Here is a 24,023-nt window from a genome sequence, read left to right as displayed (position 1 = left end):
GGCATGATCCTGGAGACCTGGGATCGAGTCCCACATTGGGCTCCCTGCATGGAGCCTGCTTCTCCCTCTGCCTGTCTCTGCCTCTCTCTCTCTGTGTCTCTCATGAATAAATAAATAAATAAAATCTTAAAAAAAAAAGATTCTTTGGGTAATAGGAAAGGGTATTAAAATGAAAAATAAAAATCTAGTCCCAATATTTCCTTTTTCAGGGATTATTTGTTGCTTATGACCCTTCCAGAAATCTCAGAAGTCCCCTATGCCTATTTATTTGTGTATATATGTGTATATGTTTGCATACATTATTTTTTCTTCCACAAAACAGTTGCAGAATAAAGACTAGAACCCATATGTCTTGATTCCTATGCCAGTATTTTTTTTCCTGATAAAAATCTAGGTTAGTAAAATGGAATTAGATGGAAGAGATTTAAATGTTTTAGGCTTATGTGAATATTACTTTAGGCATTTGTCTTCAGCATTTAGGAATAAGACCAAATTTGATATAATCAAGTTTTGTTTTAGAATTGCTTGATCTTCTACTTTCAGTTCTATAATTTTTCTTATTTGTATATCTTTAGGTATCAACCTGGACAGAACAATATCAAGCTGCAGCTCATCAGGATGTCCCTGCCATGAACCAGCTATCTGACTGGCTAATGAAAAACTTGCCAGATAATGACAATGAAGAAAATTTGGTTCATGGAGATTACAAACTAGATAACATTGTTTTCCACCCTACAGAGGTACTGTAAGCCATTTTTATAATAAACTAAGTGGGTCTTAGCACTTCTGATTTGGGGCACAAGTACTAGGTAGATGTTCCCCTCAAGGCTCTGAAGGAGCCCAACCCAACCTCACTCTTCCCCTACCTTTTGGATTGTCTTCACCATACAAAACTTTTAGGAATGAGTTCTGCAGATTTTCTGTCAAAGATAGCTGCCTACCTTTAAGGCCAAGTCTACCCTCAGGATACCTGATTTACTACTTAAACAGGATTTGGGAATTTACTTGCATGTCACTATTTTCTTCAGAGATGTTTTTTATCTACAAAAAATATTTAGCTTATCCATATTCTTGTTCTTTTGGTTCATTTTCACTTCCTTTTCTTATCCTGTGAAGAATTTTTAATTTAAGTAATTATAAACTTAGGACAGAATTCCAAAAACCTTTTTTGAGGTTTTGAAAGAATTCTATGAGATTAATGTGACCTTGCTCTGTGTAAATGTACACAGTATAATCTTTATTTATTAATTTTTTATAAGATTTTATTTATTCATGAGAGACACAGAGAGGCAGAAACAGAGGCAGGGGGAGAAGCAGGCTCCCCGCAGAGTGCCCAATGCAGGACTCGATCCCAGGACCCCTAGGATCACAACCTGAGCCAAAGGCAGACACTGAGCCACCCAAGCACTCCCACAGTATAATCTTTATAAAGGCTACAGAAAATTCAAAACTATAACTCTCCTCCATGAAGCATAGACAGTGAGGCCTAGGATTGGAAGAGTATGGTGGGAATGAGGAAACCACTTAGTTTTCCTCATTACCTATATGCCATGGGACAAGACGCTTGGCCACTAGTAATTTGACATTAATGTGAAAGGTTTATAGTTCCCTGAATAAAAGAGGTTTTTCTGAGTTCATTAATTTTCTCAGAATGCTAAGATGTTTTAGAGCAGGAAGAGCTGTTCTGAATTCATGTGCTAAGCTTCTAGGTTTCATGTTCTTTCCCTATAGGAAGAGGACAGGAGAAAAATAGCATTATAAATTACATTGCTGTCATAATTCAAAGTAGTATTATATGAAATCAGGATTCAAATATAACATAAAATCAGGAGCACATTCACCAGCCAGACAGAAAACTTTTTATAGGAAAGTCAGTTTGGATAGTAAAGTTATGTGTATGTAATTATATATGTGTATGGGTAAACTTTTGTTAATGGCACTGATTAATTCTGAAATAACTTTGTTAAATATGGATTAGGAAGATTAAAGAATGCTAACTAATAACCTGGAAAATTTTTAAAAGTTTATACCTTAAAACTTAGCAGGATCAGGCCTCTATTTGGTCTGTATCATTTGAGTCTTTAATATTTCAGGAGCCTATCTTTGAATAAGTCAGTCTTCTATGTGTTCTATGTACTTTTTTTTTTTTTTTAAGATTTTATTTATTTATCCATAGAGAGGAAGAGACGCAGAGACACAGGCACCATGCAGAGAGCCGGACCTGTGACTCCATCCAGGGTCTCCAAGATCACGCCCTGGGCTGCAGGTGGCGCTAAATGGCTGTGCCACCAGGGCTGCCCCCTTTTTTTTTTTTTTTTAAGATTTTATTTATTTATTCATGAAAGACACAGATAGAGAGAAGCAGGGGCACAAGCAGAGGGAGAAGCAGGCTTCATGCAGGAAACCCAATGCATGACTCAGTCCCGTATCGCAGAATCACACCCTGAGCCAAAGGCAGACGCTCAATCACTGAGCCACCCAGTCATCCCTCTATGTACATTTTTACTCAGTGCTTAAGCAAGGAAGGGAAAATTCAGGCCTAGATCTCTTGAATTTTGTGTCATCAACCAAGATGTTTAAATTTAGGATTAGTCATAATATGTTGAAAGTAATGGCAAAACACTAAGTACCATATTTTACTCCCTTTTCATTTTTAATCTCATATTAGAAAACCATTTCTTACAGGATTAAAGTTGTCGAACAGATGTCATCTTCCTTTAGATAAGCAGAATATTAAATAGTTGAAAAAGCCATTATTTTAAAAAAGAAACAACTGGTAGAGGCAGATTTCTGACATATATGATTATCTTTTAATGTATTAGAATTATATGGTATCTTGTAAAATGTCGTCTTTATATATATCCAATAAACCCATAATTAATAGTTAAATAAAATTTAATCAATTTCTGCCTCCTATAAATATTGTAGCTGATTTTTTTTTGAATTAACATGTGGTTGGCAGAGTACAAGTCAACTACTATTTATTTATTGCCAGCTATTTGCTCTAAAAGATAACGTTGGAAAGGAAGTACAGCGCTTAATGAGCTCAAAATACAAGTGGAGAGGAAAAAGAAATTAGCTCACCGCAATGAACCATATATACCCAAGTGTTGAAGTATGCCATACAAAGTGAACTTTAAGAGAAGTCAGAGGGAAAGATACACTGTAGACTGTCACTTATAGCTGTGAAATATTAAAATTTAATTTTAGTTAATAGTTTATCTTTTCCACCTCATATTTTATCTTTTTTTATTTTTTAAATGTCCCCTTTATTTATTTTCTTAAGTTAACTCTACCCTCAATGTGGGGCTCAAACTCATGACCCTAAGATCAAGAATCACATGCTATACCTACTGAGCCAGCCAGGTACCCCCCTCCACCTCCTTTATTTAGATTTAAGAATTAAATGGGAAAATTAGGGTATGTTTCTTCTTCTTTTTTTTAATAATTTTATTTTTTTTTCAAAGATTTCTGTTTATTTGATAGAGTGTGAGAGAGAGTGCCAACACAAGTAGGGCAGAAGGGCAGAGGGAGAGGGAGAAGCATACTCCCCTCTGGGCAGGGAACCCGATGCAGGGTTCCATCCCAGGACCCCAGGATCATGACCTACGCCAAAGGCAGATACTTGACTTAGTGACCCAGGCACCCTGAGTATGTTTCTTTTTTTTTTGTGAGAGAAAATTAGAGTATGTTTCTTTTTGTATGAAGGCATTCCACAAATTGAAAAATGAGTCCTTGGACTATAGCAAGCTGAATATGTGTATGTATGTGCTTACCTGTTTACATTCCTATGGATATGATTGAAAGCTTATTATTTTTTCTTTGAGAATAAGGATTACATTTAATTTTTTTTTTACCTTTGCCTCTAGAGTCTATATAGTAGATGCAGTAAATGGGGATCTGCTAGACTGTAACCTCCTTTAAAGCAGTAAGTGTAGCATTTATGTAGCAGGTGGTTACATGTTTCTGAATTAATCTAAGTTGAAAGAATTGATTTTATTAATCACTATTTCTATATCATATATTTGTCCTTAGTTTTTATTCTCTAACTGTGTGACCTTAGAACAAATAATTTAACCTCTCTCTGTGCCTCAGTTTTTATATTAATTTGTTTTTATTGATGTATAACTGACAAATCATATTAGTTTAGGTGTTCAACATGATTTGATACTTGCATATGCTATGAAATAGTAACCACAATAAGTATTGTTTCCCCTTTCACCCTATGATGTTACATAATATACTATACAATGTTATAGACTCTAGTCACCGGGGTGTATGTTGATCCCCTTATGGCTGAATTTTGTACCTCTTGACCCTCTTCTCCCATTTCACTCACATCATATCCTCCCTCTTACCTCTGGCAGCCACCAGTCTGCTCTCTTCATATATGAGTTTGGTTATATTTGTTTTGTTCATTTGTTTTTTAGAGGCCACATATAAGTGAAATCATATAGTATTAGTCTTCCTCTGTCTGACTTATTACACTTAGCATTATACCTTCAAGGTCTGCTCATGTTGTCACAAATGGCAAGATTTCACTCTTTTTATGGCTGAGTAATATTCTGTTGTACATATACCACATCTTTATCCATCCATCCATCCATCCATCCATCCTTCTATCAATGGATGCTTTGGTTATTTTAGCATCTTGGCCACTGTGAACAGTATGCAATAAACATAGGGGCATATGTCTTTTCTGACTAAATGTTTTTTTAATTTTCTTAATATAAATATACAGAAGTAGAATTGCTGTATCATATGATAGTTCTTTTCAATTTTTGAAGAAACCCCATACTGTTTTTTGTAGTGCTACACCAATCTAGAGTCCCACCAATGATGCACAGAAGTCCCCTTTTTTTCCACATCCTCACCAGCACTTGTTATTTTCTGTCTTCTTGAAAGTAGCCATTATGACAGGTATGAAATAATGCCTCATTATCTTATATCATCATTCTGATGGGTGATGTTAAGCATTTTTTTCATGTGACACGCTGGTCATCTGTATGTCTTCTTTGGAAAAATTTCTGTTTAGAATTTCTACCTATTTTTAATCAGATCATTTTTATTGAGTTATATGAGTTCTTTTATTTATTTTGGCTATTAACCCCTTATTGGATATATGATTTGCAAATACTTTGTCCCATTCAGGAGGTTGCCTTTCTATTTTATTGATGGTTTCCTTTGCTATGCAGGTTTTTAGTTTGATGTAGTCCTGTTTGTTTATATTTGCTTTCATTGCCATTGCCTTGGCAATCAGTTACAAAAAATACTGCCAAGACTAATGTCAAGTAGCCTACTGCCTATGTTTTCTTCTAGGAACTTTGTGGTTTTTGGTCTTGTGTTCAAGGCTTTAATCCAGTTTGAGTTAATTTATGTATGGTTTAAGATGGTGGTATGGTTTCATTCTTAAAATGTGGCTGTCCAATTTTCCCAATACCATTTATTAAAGAGACCATCTTTTCTCCATTGTATATTCTTGCCTCCTTTGTCATAAATTAATAGACCATATACGCGTGAGTTTTTTTTTTTTCCTGGGCTCTTTATTCTGTTCCATTTATCTTTGTATCTGTTTTTGTGCCAATACTGGTTTGATTATTATAGCATTATAATTTGAAATAGGAAGTGTGATGGTTCCAGCTTTATTCTTTTTCAAGATTGCTTTGGCTCTTTGGGATCTTATGTTGTTCCATACAAATTTTAGGATTCTTTGTTCTACTTCTGCATTGAATCTATCGATTGCTTTGGATAATATGGATAGTTTCACAATATTCTTAAAATCCATGAGCACGGAATATCTTTCCATTTGATTGTACATCCTTCAATTTATTTCATCAATGTCTCATAGCTTTCATTGCACAGGTCTTTTACTCACTTGGTGAAATTTATTCCTGGGTATTTTATTCTTTTTGGTGCAGTTGTAATTGTAACTTTCTTAATTTCTCTTTCTGATAGTTTGTTGTTATAATATAAAAACATAACATTGTTATGTGTTGATTTTGTATCCTGCAACCTTACTGAATTTGTTTATCCTATTAGGTTTTTTTGGTGAAGTCTTATAGCATTTTCTATATATAAAATTCTGTCCAAAAATAATGACAGTTTCACTTCTTCTTTTTCATTTTAGATGCTTTTTAATTTCTTTTTCTTGCCTTATTGCTCTGGACTTCCAATTGCTAGGATTTCCAATACTGTGTTGAATATAAATGGCAAGAGTGGGCATCCTTGTCTTGTTCCTAATTTTTAAAGAAAAAGTTTTCAGCTTTTCACCGTTGAATATGATGTTGCAGTAGGCTTATTATATTGAGATGCATTCACTGTAATAGCTTTGTTGAAAGTTTTTATAAATGGATGTCACATTTTGTCAAGTGTTTTTTTCTAGATCTACTTAGATGATCAAATGATAATTTTCTTGATGTGGTGTATGACATTGATTTATTTGCAGGTGTTGAACCATCCTTGCATCCCTGGAATAAATCCCACTTGATCATAGTATATGACCTTTTAAATGTATTATTGAATTTGGTTTGCTAGTATTTTGTTGAGGATTTTGCATCTATTTCATCAGGGATATTGGCACGTATCTGCATTTCCTTAAGGTTTTTTTCTGGGGTTTTATCTTGTTCTCTTGTTTGGAACATATTCCTTTTTCCTCATTTTGCTTGATTCTCTTTGTTACTTCTTTTTTTAAAGATTTGTTTATTGGGGTGCCTGGGTGGCTCAGTGATTTAGCATCTGCCTTTGACTCAGGGTGTGATTCTGGGGTCCTGGGATCAAGTCCCACAGCAGGCTCCCCAGAGGGAGCCGCTTCTCCCTCTATCTGTGTTTCTGCCTCTCTCTGTGTATCTTTCATGAATAAATAAATAAAATCTTTAAAAAAAGAGAAAAAAGACAAGCATAAAAAAATAAAGATTTGTTTATTTGAGAGAGTGTGTGGGGGGAGGGGCAGAGGGAGAGTGAGAGAGAAAATCTCAAGCAGACTCCCACTGAGCGTGGAGCCTGACACAGGGCTTGATCTCACCACCCTGAGATCATGACTTAAGCCAAAATCAAGAGTCAGATACTTAACTGACTGAGCCACCCAGGCACCGCTGTCTTTGTTTTTATGTATTAAGCACAACTGCTGTCTCTCCCAATCTTAAAGGAGTGGACACAGGAAGATGGGATGTGTTTTAGTCTTCTGTTTATGCAGTGTCCTGGGGCTAACAGCCTGCCAAGGACTGCCTCTATGATTACGTCAGCCCTGTGGAGCCCAGAAATGCAAGAACCCTGGCCACCAGAGTGAGCATTCAAGGAATATCCCTTGTGTGAACAACTTTGGCAGGGCCATAAAGGAAGGATAAACCAGGATAATACCATCCACTGGATTTACTTATGGAATGAGGCCTCGTGGGAGCATCCAGCTGGGTAGTCCTCTTGCTGAGTTCAGTGAGGAAGGGCCATGTGGTAGCACAGGGGCAGGGCAAACAGCACTAGCAAGGTAGAGGGACAGTGCAAAAATGGCACCTGCCACTCCAGCAGATGGTGTAAGATTAAGCTAATGAATCTCCTTCATATAAGGTCTAAGTTCTTTTCTTTTTTTTTTTTTTTAAAGATTTTATTTATTTATTCATGAGAGACACACAGAGAGAGGCAGAGACATAGGTCCTGCAGGACTGGATCCCAGGACCCCTTGATTCAAAGGGAGATGCTCAACCACTGGGCCACCCAGGTGCCCCAGGTCCAAGTTCTTTTCAACATGCCATTTTTGATGAATCCCAAGATGGATAAATCTATACATTAAGTGTGGAGTCTCAGTTTCGTAGAGTCTTGGTTCTCCTGAATATGAACCATACTGGTTTTCAAAGCCAGACATTTTGGGGGCTCATCTCTCTGGTGCAGATCCTAAGGATGAGAATACCTGATGTGAAGCTTGACCCCCTTACCCCTCAGAGATATAGTTCATATTTATTAGATCCCTCCTGCTTTGGGTTGCCACATTGGAGGGTAGGATTTTTGGTGACACTATGTCTCTGCCTCACCTACCCATCTTGATGTGATCTCTTTTTTTTAAAGATTTTATTTTTAAGTTATCTCCACACCCAACTTGGAGCTTGAACTCAGGACCCCAAGATCAAGGGGTGCATTCTCTACTGACTGAGCCATCCAGGCACCCTTGATGTAGCCTTTCTATCCTTTATTGTGGAAGAGCTGTTCAGGTAGCTATTGGGTCTTTTTTCAGACAAAGTTGTTCTATATGAAGCTGAAGATTTGATGTATCTGTGGAAAGAGTTGAGGTCAGGGTCTTCTTATGTTACTGCTTGAACCACTCATTTTAACTTTATATTTTAAAATAAATATAGACTCCTAAGAAGTTGTGAAAATAGCACAGAGGGTCATGTATACCTATCATCCAATTCCCCAAATGGATCTTACACTGATATAGTATATTATCAAAGCCGGGAAACTGACATGGTGTGCCCTTTTTTTTTTTTTTTAATTTTTATTTATTCATAATAGTCACACACACAGAGAGAGAGAGAGAGAGAGGCAGAGACACAGGCAGAGGGAGAAGCAGGCTCCATGCACCGGGAGCCCGATGTGGGATTCGATCCTGGGTCTCCAGGATCGCGCCCTGGGCCAAAGGCAGGCGCCAAACCGCTGCGCCACCCAGGGATCCCAGGTGTGCCTTTTAAATTGGATAAAGAGGTACCAAAATTTCAGGATTTATTGAAAAGCTAAAATGAAGTAATCAATATGGAGCAAGTAACTGGTACCTGACATTCCTCTGCTGAACTTGTTTCAATTCTCTTCTTCCTTTTCCTTTTTTCTCTATTTTGCTTTTTTCTGAGATTGCCTATCAAGCTCTATTTTTCAGACAACTATCAAGGTAAATGCAAATATTTCATAATATGCACTAAAACTTAAACAGTGATTGTAGGGGATCAGATTATAGGAGACTTCTAAGTTGTACATTTCTGTAATGAGTAAGCTTTGAGGTTTTATCATTTTGTGTTTTTTTTTTCAAAGAATAGCATGTTTTATTTTTATTATTAGAAACACAAGAAAGAAGACAAAAACAAACTTAAATTATCAACCTCCCAGGAATGTGTGTGGTAAGCCAGTAAAGGATTACTAAAGGGTATGGCAAAACCAGAGCACATTACTCAGTTTTGTAATCCATATTTTCCAGTTACTTGTACATAAAGTATTTGAAGCATGTTTGAGCGAGTATTTCTGTAGTACAACATGCTACAGCAGTGATTAAAAGAAATCCAGCTTTTCTGAAAAATACTGTTAATTTTCTAAATATAAATCTTAACCATCTGGCAGAGAAATGCTTAAGGAATTTAATGTGTATTTCAACTTGAAAAACAAAAATATTTAATTAGAAACAGATAAACCTAGAGATAACTCATCTGCATTCATTAATTAGTAGTCTTATGTATTTAAGATAACAAATATATGTAATCTGGTTCCTCTGAAGTCATCTATCTTGCAGCCTCTTATATATTAACTTATGAAGAAAAAAAAGTATGCAAACAAAGCTTGTTTTTTTAATGGCTTTTTCTTTTTAATTTCCTTCATTATCTTTTAAATGTTAGTGTAGTTGGGGAGCATCATAGTTATACAATTTAATTTTGTTGCTAGAAAAGCTGTGGCAATTGAATTTTTCTTCAGCACCTTTCTATAACATTTTTTTCTCAGAGAGAGAGGAGAGAGGGGCAGAGGGAGAAAGTGAGAGAAAATCTTAAGCAGGCTCCACATTCAAAGGGGGAGCCTCACACAGGGCTTGAGCTCATGACGCTGAGATCATGACCTGAGCTAAACTCAAGAGTCGGACGCTTAACCAACTGAGCCACCCAGGTGCCCCTACATTACAGATATTTTTAAAATACTTTTTAGTAGGGACACCTGGATAGTTCTGTCAGTTAAATGTCTGCCTTCAGCTCAGATCATGATCCCAGGATTCTGGGATTGAGCCCAGAGTGGGCTCCCTACTTAGTGAGGAGCTTGCTTCTTCCATCACACACCCCACCCCACCCCCGCCTGTGCTCTCTCTCTCTCTCTCTCTCTCTCTCAAATAAATAAAATAAAAAATACAACAATAAAATAAAATGCTCTTTAGTAAATGCTCGTTGGTAATAAAGCCAGGTTTTGAACTCCAGCCTACAGACTTGCAATGTTAAATAATTTTTTCTGTATTGTACTTCCTCTTCCTCTCTTGGAATTGATCAACTTTAGGGGTGTCTTTGTCTTTGACCACAGCCTCTTTACCTTCTATTTCTCTTGTTTCTTATACTTCCCCTGAGATGCTACAAGCTTGATTACTTTAGAATCCATGAACCCCTGATGACTTACTTTGGCTTCTTATTCTGCCTGGCTCATGTGGGCATGATCAATTGTTTTAAAAACTATTTTCTTTATTGTCAGTTGAATTAATAATTCTTTGACTGTGAATATATACAAGTAATATAAGAGTTATAAAGTTTTCTGACCTTAGATTACTTATTATTCCAGAATCTTCTCACCTTTTGACTTTATAGATTCTCTAATCCTAATTTTGGGTTGTTATATTTTTGCTTCATTATATAGCCATGAATCAGGTTAATGGGGTTCTGGGACACATGTATGTTGCATAATTTCATCTAGGCTGTAACTTCATCTCTTTGTAAAATCTATGACTTTTTAAAATATTTTTTTCAAATCTTTTCCATTCTTCCCAAACTATCAAATTGCTTTTCTCACTTAGATTCCCACTCTCAGGGCAGCCCGGGTGGTTCAGCAGTTTAGCGCCTCCTTCAGCCCAGGGCCTGATCCTGGAGACCTGGGATCGAGTCCCACATCAGGACCCCTGCATGGAGCCTGCTTCTCCCTCTGCCTGTGTCTCTGCCCCCCCACCCCCCCGCCGTGTCTCTCATGAATGAATAAATAAAATCTTTAAAAAAAAAAAAAAAAGATTCCCACTCTCAGTGTATGGTCTTGCCTTCTACTTGATTCACTTTTGTCCTTAGTCACTTTCTACCCCAAGCTATTTTCTGGGGATGACCGGACCTTTGAAGTCCTCTTGATGTAATTGAAGACATTTCAGCACTTTACACAATATCTCTGTCATGCAGGTTGATGGGTAAGATTTTTCTTAAGCTTCATTGCAGAGAAAAGTTGTCACTCTTAAGTAGCTGATTTGTTTTGAACCTGTATACACTACGGGCATTTTGACTAATCATGCTTCACACTTTATTTTGCCCACTGAAAACTCAGAGCAGTTTTTATTGTCCATGCTAACAACTATATGTGACCTATGACATTTAACTTGATGTAATAATCTTACCCCTAGTTTCATATTTTTATTTTTAAAGATTTTATTTATGTATTCATGAGAGACAGAGAAAGAGGCAGAGACACAGGCAGAGGGAGAAGCAGGCTCCATGCAGGGAGCCTGACATGGGACTCAATCCTGGGTCTCCAGGATCAGGCCTTGGGCTGAAGGTGGTGCTAAACCTCTGAGCTACCCAGGCTGCCCCAGTTTCATCTTTTTATTTAAAATTCTATTAATATCTTCTTCCCTGCCTTCTTCATCTATTTTTTGTCATGTTAGATTGCATGTGTTTCTTTTGGTTTTTTTTTTTTTCAAGATTTTATTTATTTATTCATGAGAGACATAGAGAGGCAGAGATGTAGGCAGAGGGAGAAGCAGGCTCACCATGGGGTGCCCATTAAGGGACTCAATCCCTCTGGGATCATGCCCTGCGCCAAAGGCAGTCCCCTCAACCACTGAGACACCCAGGCATCCCGCATGTATTTCTTTTGTTTTGAAAAGATAATATATATACATTTTAATAAAATTCAATAGTACAGAAAACACACATAGAAAAATAAAACTCAGTGTAGAAGATAATCAGCAAAATGAAAAGCTGTTTGTTGTGCTGAGATTTCAGAAAAACCATCAGAAGTCATTTTATTAAGTTCTTTAGCAGCAAAATGAATTAGTAAAGGTTCATTTTCACTACTAGGAGTTAGGCTGAGCTTGTTATATAGCTCTGTGCACAAACAGGCATCAATGGTTTTCTGATAAACTATTGCTACTTAATTTACACTAATTGATAGAGTTTGATGAACCATCAACTTTTCTCACTAGCCTTTGTTTTATAGCTTTGTGCAATTACCTAAAAAAAGTTTTTAGATATCTTGAAACCTGACTTCAGAGAAGATTCCCAGTTTTCATTGAATAAAAAGGTGAAATCTATAGCATAAGCAAATGTCTCATCTTCTTTTCTTTGGATGTTAACATAAAGACAGGGGCTCCTGGATAGCTTAGTTGGTGAAACGTCTGCATTCGGCTTAGGTCATGATCCCAGATCCTGGGATCAGGCCCCATGTTGGGCTCCCTGCTCAATGGGGAGTCTGCTTCTCTGTCCTGCCTCTCCCCATTTGTGTCCTCTCTCTCTCTCTCTGTCAAATAAATAAAAACTTACAAAAAAAAAAGAACATAAAAACAAGTAGAGTAATAAAGAGAAAAATATGTCCAATCCTTTTTTTGTTTTCTTAACAAATCTAGCTCATATAGTAATTAGAGTACAATATAACCACAACAATAAAAGGTCTTATTAAGTCAAATTATGGGGGAGATCATGATCAATTTGTCCCTTAGTTATAATAGGAATTTTTTTTTTTTTAGTTTCAGAGGTAGAGTTTAGCAATATAATAGGAAATTTTTGAATGCACACTATACGCTAGGCTCTGTACTTATTCATGGAATGTTGGCCATCTATTATGTGCCAGGTACTTTCCTAGGAACTGGTAAACAAAACAGACATGCTACTTGCCCTCAGTTAATCTTCACACTAACTCTTTGCAAGGGGTACATTATGGCTGAGAAAATTCGACACTCAGAGAGGTTAACTAGACTGTCCAGAGTTGCACAGCCATTAAATGGTGGAGTTAGGATTTAAATATGAGTCTATCTTGTTCCAAAGTCTTTGTTCTTCCACAAAGTTACAATACCGTGTACAAATGTGCCAGAGGGGTGAAGGAGTGCAAGCATATACAAAGTTATATAAAAGCATGGAACCAGTAATCCTCATTGCCTAAATGAGCCTGCTGTTTTATCTGGCTTGGATAATCTTGTGTAAAATGACTACTGCAGTCTTCTCACTGGCCCCCCTACAGTCTGTTCAAAACCCAGCACCCAGAGTGATCCTCCTAAAATACAAACCCTGTCAGGTCATTCCTCTGTACAGAAACCTCCAGTGGAGATTTCTCCTCCCTATACCCAATTCCTCCTTCCTTCATACCTAGAAGTAACCATAGACATTGCTATTAGTTCGGTGTAAATCCTTTCAACTTTGAGTACTGGTTTATAACCTTTTTATTTAAACATAAATAGAATCAACTACATGTATTCTGCAAATTGCTTTTCCCTTTGTATTTACAGTTGAATATCCTGTGTTCTTTTTTTTTTTTTTTTTTTAAGATTTTATTTATTTGAGAGAGAAAGAAGGCACAAGCAGGGAGAACAAGAAGCCCTGACCCCCTGCTAAGCAGGAAGCCCAAGGTGGGGCTTGATCCCAGAACCCTGGGATCATGACCTGACCTTAAGGCAGACACTTAATTGACTGAGCCACTTAGGCACCCTGAATGTCCTGTGTCCTTAACATGAGATATATATTCCCTTGATATGTATTGTTATAAAGTAGAATGAGGAAAGTTTTCTGTTTTATGAATTCTGCATCACATGACTTTTATCATGCTGCTGTATAATTGTGAATTTTATAGTCATAAAACAAATAACATCTTTTATAACAATTATACTTTTATAGCTATAGCATGAAATAATTCATTTTTAAAAATGCCATTGCTTTGGAGCATCTGGCTAGCTCAGTCGGTAGAGCATGTGACTCTTGATCCTGGGGTCATGAGTTCAAATCCCGTGTTGGGTGTAGAAACTACTTAGACATCTTAAAAAACAAACAAACAAACAAACAAAAAGTGCCCAAAAAATACAGTTGCCATAACAGTGTCATATTTGTTATGCAGTAAGATTTATCAACAGAGCAAACTCTTCTAACTATATATGACATGACATAGATGCTTCAATTATAATTATAGAATTTCTTCTTTACCATAGTAACCCCTCAGTTGAGCAATTTCAACTGCTTTTGCCTCCCCTCATTAATAGAGATATTAGGCTATATAAAGTAAAATGCAGAAGAACTGATGGCCAATAATGGAGCCAGAAGACTTGGCTCTACATATTCAAGGCTAATTAATTATTAGGTAAATGAGATGTTACATTGTAGGTAAAGACTACAAACTACGGCTCAGATTTACTTTTGATAGGAAATAGGATTTCATTTATTTCCTTGTTTTAGTTTTGTATTAAATATGTTAAAACCTTTTCATTTTTAATTGCAGTCTCGAGTTATAGCTGTATTGGATTGGGAGCTTTCAACCATTGGTCATTCTTTGTCGGACTTAGCTCATCTCTCTCTGTTCTACTTTTGGCCAAGGAGCGTTCCATGGATAAACCAAAATTCTAATTTTCAAGAAAACAAAGGTACAAAACCATTATGTTGCCTAAATTGCTATTAATGTAAAAATATATTTATTCTTCATAATTAAAAGGTAAGATTATATTGCAATTTTAGATAAGTAGCTCTTATTTGTTTCTTGAAATGTTTCTAAAAAATTTTATTCTTGATTTTTCTGAACAATAGCATTTCACTTTTAGTAATTTATGATAAAATGTAGCCCTTTATATACTTCATTCTTTTGGAAATCAACATTCACAACATGTTTGTTATGTGGTTTAACATATGTTAAATGTTATGTTGTTTAACATATGTTAAATGTTATGTTGTTATGTGGTTTAACATATGTTAAATGTTAAACATTTCATATGTTTTGTATACATATGCAATATTATTACATTTGAAATAGTCACCATGCTATCTTTATTATATTTCATAGTGTGTATTGTTTTTATAGGGATACCATCAATAGAAGAACTGATTTCAATATATTGCCACTGCAGGGGAATTAACTCTGTTCTTCCTAACTGGAATTTCTTTCTTGCCCTTGCATATTTTAAAATGGCTGGAATAGCACAGGTAATTGATGGTGAGCAAAATATGTTGTACCATTATTTATTAATGTACTGTTCACAGTATTTTCTGGGCTTCAGGAGTTTTATGTTCTTTGTCCTTAAATTATTTTGCTTTTGATAATGACAAATAGCAAACGTGGGTAAATATGAATCCAGAATTTACAGAATAGCAATTTGGCAAGGGAAAAAAATTGAGTAGCAAAATGTTTATTACTTTTTGGTATGATGAACTTAAAAGATAGGAGAGGGAAGAGAGAAAGACATAATGATAAGAAGAGAAAAGCATGTGAAAACCGGTTATTTCCTGAATATCCAATTTAAGAAAGAGCTAAAATATTTTAATGATGTCTGCTTTGTTTTTTTTTTTTTAATTTTTTTTATTGGAGTTCAATTTGCCAACATATAGCATAACACCCAGTGCTCATCCCGCCAAGTGCCTCCCTCAGTGTCCATCACCCAGTCACCCCAACCCCCTGCCCACCTCCCCTTCTACTACCCGTTGTTAATTTCCCAGAGTTAGGTTTCTCTCATGTTTTGTCACCCTCACTGATATTTTCACTCATTTTCCCTCCTTTCCCTTTACTCCCTTTCACTAATTTTTATATTCCTCCAATGAATGAGACCATATAATGTTTGTCCTTTTCCGAATTGACTTATTTCACTCAGCATAATACCCTCCAGGTCCCTCCACATCGAAGCAAATGGTGGGTATTTGTCGTTTCTAATGGTTTGAGTAATATTCCATTGTATACAGAGACCACATCTTCTTTATCCATTCAATGATGTCTGCTTTGAACTATAAAACCATTTATTAACCAGGGCTGAACTATAAACCATTTATTTTTTTTTAAAAGATCTTATTTATTTATTCATGAGAGATACAGAGAGAGAGAGAGAGAGAGAGAGAGAGGCAGAGACACAGGCAGAGAGAAGCAGGCTCCATGCAGGGGGCCTGACACGGGACTCGATCCCAGGTCGTCAGGATCATGCCCTGGGCGCAACGCAGTGCTAAACCTCTGAGCCACCCGGGCTGCCCTATAAAACCATTTATTAACCAGGGTTGGAAGAAAGAAATGCTTTTGCATGTCCCAAAGCCTCACACAGTATGTAGATTATAGTAGCCTCTTAATATGGTTTTGAGAGAATAAATAAAATTTTCCATTTTATAGCAGTCATATTTATGACATTAATTTTATGAGGAAATTGAGCATAAACTCAGTTTTTTAAAATAACAGCTTAATCTACAGTGTATTCTTTTTTCCTTGGGGGTGGGAGGACAGAGAAAGAGGGAGATAAAGAATCTTAAGCACGCATAAGGGGCTGGATGTCACCACCCTGAGATTACAACCTGAGCCAAAATCAAGAGTCCAATGCTTAACCAACTGAGCCACCCAGACCCCCCTAAAATGTATTCTTTTTTTATACTGATTTAGTTTCCATGTGCTTTGAATCTTGGAAGTTTAAGAAATTGAGATGCTTCATTACTGACAAAGGGCTAAGGCTTGGAGGAATAAGTAAATAAGAGATTTTTAGAAACAAAAAAGAATGGGAAAAGAAGGATTAAGGGTTTTTTCCCCCTAGACTTCAGAGTCCATGCTATCTATGACCAACTAAAATATCTTCTAAGAATATAATTGTAAAAAAATTTTAAAAAGGAATATAGTTGTATTACCTTTCATCCTGTATTTTAGAATCACAGTAATCATGTTGGCTGGATGGGTTTCTCAAAAGAGGGTTTATAGTGTGTTTTTTATATTTGTCAGTTTCCACAAATCAGATAACAAACGGGCTTTGAATTTAAAATGGATTTTCATTTCAAACGAAAGTTTGACTTGGATTATTTCGTAATTAATATGTATGTCATAGACTATATGTGGTAACAGAGATGATCATAAACATTGCATTCTAACTACAAATATGAAATTGGAAATGATGGAAGTTCTATTAGAATGTTTAGTTGTATAAAGAATTACATGAAGAAATGAAACTAATGAAATTCAGTTAATTGTGTTAGGATGAGACGAGCAAGGGAGAGGAGAGTGTGTTATATTAAAGTACAGAACACGGAGAAGAAAGAAAAACTAATTAGTATTCAACTGACCCTGTTTGAGGAGACAGTTAATTAAACTAGGAGTCCAAAATATGAGGGAAATAAATATTCTTAGAGATCATCTCATTGCTTTCTCTTTAGTTTTTTGGGGTTTTTTTGTTTTATTTTGGTTTCTTTAGATTTTCCCCCGTTATGAAGGGAGAACAGTGATCTTTAAACAGTGATATATAAGGTGCTGCCAGTCTGGTATCTTTGTTAACTCCTGACCTCATTTTCAAGTTTGATTTGATTTCTAGTTACAATTGGTAGGATGAGAGTGTGTTAACCAAATGATAGATGTATAACTCTTTAACTTAGGGGGGTATAATTATCCCTATGTGTAAATAAATAGAATTGATGGTCTGATTTACATCTTGATACCTTGTGAGTTTAGTGACTCACATAGCTGGGAAACTGTGGAGAGACTGGATAGCTGAAGAATAATTTTCAATGAATCTTAATTGCTCTTTTTTTTTAAGATTTTATTTATTTATTCATGAGACACACACACACACACACACACACACACACACAGAGAGAGAGAGAGAAAGAGAGGCAGAGACACAGGCAGAGGGAGAAACAGGCTCCATGCAGGAAGCCTGACGTGGGACTTGGTCCTGGGTCTCCAAGATCACACCCTGGGCTGAAGGCGGCGCTAAACCACTGGACCACCAGGGCTGCCCTTAATTGCTCTTTTTTAATTTACTTATAGGGTGTATATAGTAGATATCTTCTGGGAAATAATGCATCTGAGAATAGCTTTCTGTTTGCCAAGATTGTGCAACCTCTGGCAGAAACTGGATTACAACTCTCAAGAAGGTAAGCAAAATCAATTCCTTTTCTAACTCAAATTAGAGCCTTTATTAGGTATATGAAGTTTGTAAACTTTAGGAGGAGAGGGACTTTCTATTACTTACACAAGGATGGATGCTGCTAGCCATAGCAATTTTTTGGTAAATCTCTTATATGCCTGAAAATAAAATGACTTCAAATATAAAGAAAATAACCCAGATTCATGATTAAAAGGTTTTTTTTGTTTTGTTTTGTTTTTTGCCAACTTGATTGAGTATGTAAACTTTTAAGGATATAGATTAAAACTTTGAAATGTTTATTTCTAATATTTAAGTTACTTACATATACCTATTTAAAAGTATATCTTATAAAGGATGGTTTATTAATTTTAGAAGTATTGCTCTCTTCTATCATATTTCATGAAATTTTAATCATTTCATAAGTGTCTTCGAAATCCATATCACTTTGAGGCATCTAATTCACTAATTCACTTACTAACCACATACTCCCTTCTAAGTGATGCGATATATAGCACTTACTGAATGCATAGATGATGCTGTCCTTAGAAATTCTGTCCAGGCCACAAGTATCCAGGATAAAAAACATTAGGACAGTTATGTTTTACAATTCATCTTATAGATGGATATTTGTGTTCTCTATAATGTAACAGATAGTGTTGCTCTTCATAAAGATCTTTATAATGACATCCAGCAGTTATATTTGTGAGGAATACACTAAAAATAATTACTAAATTTGTGTTCAATTTCTTCACTTCCTTTTTGAGAGATTATAAGTGACTTTAATAAAGATTCAAAACTACCACTGATTGAAATCATGTCAGGCTAATGTTTTACCCACGTAGTGCTTTCACCATTAGTTTCATGTTCAGAGTAAAGTGATTCTGCATTCATCCCATAATATGAAAAACTTAAGAAGTTCCAAAATTTGGCAATTCCTGAGGGATATTTTGAGGGAGTTGGAAAAAACTTCACATTATATTTGGAGATACATAATAATGATTTGGGACACCTTTATAACCTTTGTTTTTTTTGTTTTTTTTTGTTTTTTTATAAAGAACTTTCAGTACTACACCACCACAAATTGATACTTCCCCACAGTTGTTTGCACAGAGTAAGACTGGCCAGGAAGTTCTTGCTAGGGTGAAGCATTTCATGAAACGACACATCCTTCCAGCTGAAAAGGTAAGTACTGTATAAACAAACAGAATGTATTTGTGTTCAAGGACTGTTGATGAATTAAGTCTGGTATCTCTTCTAGGAGTACCATGGTACCCTATCTTTGTAGTCAATCCTTACTTTTTCCCCCTCCTTATCTTAGCACTGAGCTGCTGCAGAAGCTGATAAACTTCTAAAATATGCCAAGGGAATGCCACAGCTAAATCTTTAGAATTAAAATACAGTCAAAGGGTATTAACTGTTGTAAAGTTGAGATCCTAAATATATTAGAGTAAAACATGACTTTAGGGCCTTTAAAAAAGGATTTTTTAAAATTAATTAATTTATTTTTTTTGAGAGAGAGAGAAGGGGAGAGCACACTCGATTGAGGAAGGAGCAGAGGGAGATGAATAAGCAGACTGTGAGGAGTGGGGAATTCCACACGGGGCCCAACGCCACAACCCCAAGATCGTGACCTTAGCCAAAATCAAGAGTTGGATGCCCAACTGACTGAGACACCCAGGCACCCTAGAGCCTTTTCATAAGGCAGTGACTGTCAGTCTTTTTTTATGGATCCATATGAGAATTAAGAAAACTGTAGCCTGTAGCCTAAGCAAAATGGACCTAACCAGAAAATGTCATATACCTTTAAATCTATTCACAGATACTACTACCTCTCTCCCTACAAGTTAGTCGTATAAGGCCTTAAGTTTCAGTAAGTTCACTAAGGGTAGAGAAGTAACATGGTACATTCACTTGTTCAGTTAATATGTGATTATTAGGTACTTAATAATGGGTTAGGCATCTGGACAGCCATCAAAAGTAAAAGAAAAAGACAGACAGAGCTAATGCTTCCACAGAGCTTATACTTTAGCAAAAGAAAGATATTCAGTAAGAGATAATAATGCTGTGAAGAAAAGATAAAAGCTATTATGAGCATACATAGATAGGTGGGGCCAGATATGTGTGTGAGTTGAACACTGGTATAGAAATTGTAAGGATTTGATTTTTTGGTCCATTCCTGCCATAAGTTAGGTGGTCATGAACAAATAACTTTAATACTCAGTGCTTGAATCTTTCATCTGTGATGTGCATGGATATAAGTAGATATACAACAAATTCTCATTTTGATTTTCTATGATTCTGAGAGGTCGAAAGCTATACTGACCAAATAGGAAACTGAAAAAGACTAAAACTCTTTCAACAAAAATGTTCAGAGTCAATATGTGTTTATAGAGCAGTTACTGTTGTTGCTTGAACTACATAAATAATTACCATATTTTTATTTTTTTAAGATTGTATTTATTCATGAGAGATACATAGAGAGAGGCAGAGACACAGGCAGAAGGAGAAGCAGGCTCCTTGAGGGGAGCCCAATACAGGACTTGATCCCAGGACCCTAGGACCATGCCCTGAGCCAAAGACAGACGCTCAACCACTGAGCCACCCAGGCATCTGAATTACCATATTTTTAATAACGATCTGGCATGAGATGAATTTTCCTGACACTGGGTATAGTTTTCTTTCTTTCTTTTTTTTTTTTGTTTTTAAGAAAATACTACTTAAATATGAGGAAATTCTTTCTAAAATAGTCTCTTAATAGAGACAATGTACAGTGACTTTACAGGTAATACAAGGGACTAGATTCGTATCTTTCAGTAGTCACTCTAAATGTAAATGGGATAAATGTCCCAATCAAAAGACACAGGGTCCCAGATGGATAAAAAAACTAACACCCATCAATATGCTATCTGCAGGAGACTCATTTTAGACCCAAAGACACCTCCAGATTGAAATTGATGGGTTGGAAAACATTTATCATGCTAATGGACATCAAAAGAAAATGTAGCGATCCTTAGACAAACTTGATTTAAGCCAAAGACTAAAAAGAGATGAAGAGGACACTATATCATAATCAAAGAGTCTATTCAACAAGATCTAACAATTTTAAGTATTTATGCCACTAACATAGGAGCAGCCAATTATATAAACCAAATAATAACAAAATTAAGGAAACACACTGATAATAATACAATAGTAGGGGACTTTAACACCCCCCTTACTGCAATGGACCGATCATATAAGCAGAAGATCAATAAGGAAACAAGGGCTTTGAATGACATACTAGACCAGATGGACTTCACAGATATTCAGAGTATTCCGTCCTAAAGCAACAAAATACACATTCTTCTCAAGTACCTATGGTACATTCTCCAGAATAGATCACATACTGAGTCACAAATCAGGTCTCAACTGGTACCAAAGATTGAGATCATTCCCTCCATATTTCCAGACCATAATGCTTTGAAATTTGAACTCAATCACAAGAGGAAATTTGAAAGAACTCAAATATGTGGAGATTAAAGAACATCTACTAAAGAATGATGGGTCAACTAGGAAATTGAAGACGAATTTTTAAAAATTCATGGAAACAAATGATAATAAAAACACAACTGTTCAAAACCTTTGGGATGCAGCAAAGGTGGTCCTAAGAGGGAATATATATAGCAATACAAGCCTTTTTCAAGAAACAAGAAAGGTCTCAAATACATGATCTAACCATACACCTAAAGGAGCTGAAAAAAGAACAGCAAGTAAAGCCTAAATCCAGAAGGAGAAGAGAATTAATAAAGATTAGAGCAGAAATCAATAAAATAGAAGCCAAAAGAACAGTAGAACAGGCTTATGAAACTAGGAACTGGTTCTTTGAAAGAATTAATAAGATTGATAACCCCATGGCCAGAATAATAAATAAAAGAGAAAGGACCCAAAGAAACAAAATCATGAATGAAAGAGGAAAGATCATACCAAAGGAAAAAAAAAAAACACCACCAAAGAAATGTAAACAGTTATAAGAACATATTATGGGCAACTATATGCCAATAAATTAGGCAATCTGGAAGAAATGGGTGCATTCCTGGAAACATATAAAATACTAAAGCTGAAACAGAAAGAAATAGAAAACCTGAACAGACCCATAACCCACAAGGAAATTGAAGAAGTAATCAGAAATCTCCCAACAAACAAGAGTCCAGGGCCAGGTAGCTTCCCAAGGGAATTCTATCAAACATTTAAAGAACTAATATCTATTATACTGAAGCTGTTTTAAAAAATAGAAATGGAAGGAAAACTTCCAGACTCATTCTATGAGGCCAGCATTACCTTGACTCCCAAACCAGAAAAAGACTCCACCAAAAAGAATTACACACTAATATCCCTGATGAACGTGGGTGCCAAAATCCTCACCAAGATACTAGCCAATAGGATCCAACAGTACATTAAAAGGATTGTTCTCGGGCAGCCCAGAGTGGCTCAGCAGTCTAGTGGAGCCTTCAGTCCAGGGCCTGATCCTGGAGACTCAGGATCGAGTCCTGCATCAGGCCCCCTACATGGAGCCTGCTTCTCCCTCCCTCCCTCCCCCCCCCCATAAATAAATAAAATCTCTAAAAATAAAAATAAAAATAGATAAAAGGATTATTCTTGAGATCAAGTGGGATTTATTCCTGGGCTGCCAGAGTGGTTCAACATCTGCAAATCAATCAATGTGATACACTACATTAATAAAAGAAAGGGCAAGAGCCATTAATCCATTAATCGATACAGAAAAAGCATTTAACAAAGTACAGCATCCTTTCTTGATTAAAACTCTTCATAGTGTAGAGATAGAGGAAGCATACCTCAATACCATAAAAGCCATATTTGAAAAGCCCATAGCAAATATCATTCTCAATGGGGAAAAACTGAGAGCTTTTTCCCAAAGGTCAGAAACACAGCAGGGATGTCTACTCTCACCAGTGTTGTTCAGTACAATGCTAAAAATCCTAGCCTCAGCAATCGGACAAAAAAAGAAATAAAATGGATCTGAATTGGCAAAGAAGTCAAACTCTCACTCTTCGCAGATGACATGATACTCTGGAAAACCCAAAAGACTTCACCCCAGAATTCCTAGAACTCATACAGGAATTCAGCAAAGTGACAAGGTATAAAATTAATGCCCAGAAGTCAATTGCATTTCTATATGCTAACAAGACAGAAGAAAGAGAAATTAAAGAATCTATTCCATTTACAATTGTACTCAAAACCATAAGATACCTAGGAATAAACCTAACCAAAGAGGTAAAGGATCTGTACTCAAAAAACTATCAAACACTCATGAAAGAAATATAGGAAGACACTAAGAAATGGAAAAACATTCCATGCTCATGGATTGGAAGAACAAAAATTGTTAAGAAGTCTGCTACCTAAAGCAATCTATACATTCAGTGCAATCCCTATCAAAATACCATCAATTTTTTTTTTCACAGAACTGGAACAAATAATCCTAAAATTTGTATGAACAAATAATCCAAAATTTTTCTGGTTTCTGTATAAACCAGAAAAGACTCCAAATAGCATCATAATTTCTGGACTTCAAGCTATATTGCAAAGCTGTAATCATCAAGACAGTATGGTACTGGCATAAAACAGACACATAGATCAATGGAACAGAAGAGAGAACCCAGAAATGGACCCTCAACTCTGTGGTCAACTAATCTTTGACAAAGTAGGAGAGAATATCCAACGGAAAAAAGACAGTCTCTTCAACCAATGGTACTGGGAAGTTGGACAGCCACATGCAGAAGAATGAAACTGGACCATTTTCTTACACCAAACAAAAATAGACTCCAAATGGATGAAAGACCTAAATGTGACACAGGAATCCATCAAAATCCTAGAGAAGAACACAGACAGCAACCTCTGTGACCTCAATTGCAACTGACAGAGTAGGAGAAGGTATTTGCAAATATCTTATCAGATAAAGGTCTAGTATCTAAAATCTATAAAGAACTTAACAAACTCAACACCCAAAGAACAAATAATCCAGTCAAGAAATGAGAAGACA

The 24,023-nt window shown here is 36.0% G+C and overlaps 1 protein-coding gene across 1 annotated transcript in view; it reads left to right on the top strand.

The window, feature by feature from the left end:
- ACAD11 (acyl-CoA dehydrogenase family member 11) overlaps positions 1 to 24,023 on the top strand; it is a 108,478-nt gene that overhangs the window by 11,068 nt on the left and 73,387 nt on the right. The window contains exons 5-9 of the mRNA XM_038570863.1: positions 576 to 740; positions 14,395 to 14,536; positions 14,968 to 15,089; positions 17,887 to 17,993; positions 19,042 to 19,168. Of these exons, the coding sequence (XP_038426791.1) occupies positions 576 to 740; positions 14,395 to 14,536; positions 14,968 to 15,089; positions 17,887 to 17,993; positions 19,042 to 19,168 (663 nt within the window). The remainder of the gene's footprint in view (positions 1 to 575; positions 741 to 14,394; positions 14,537 to 14,967; positions 15,090 to 17,886; positions 17,994 to 19,041; positions 19,169 to 24,023) is intronic.

The sequence above is a fragment of the Canis lupus genome, chromosome 23 (genome assembly GCF_011100685.1).
Source record: "Canis lupus familiaris isolate Mischka breed German Shepherd chromosome 23, alternate assembly UU_Cfam_GSD_1.0, whole genome shotgun sequence".
NCBI classification, from domain to species: domain Eukaryota; kingdom Metazoa; phylum Chordata; class Mammalia; order Carnivora; family Canidae; genus Canis; species Canis lupus.
Note: the sequence above shows the minus strand (reverse complement) of the source record. Positions and strands in the feature narration are given on the sequence as shown.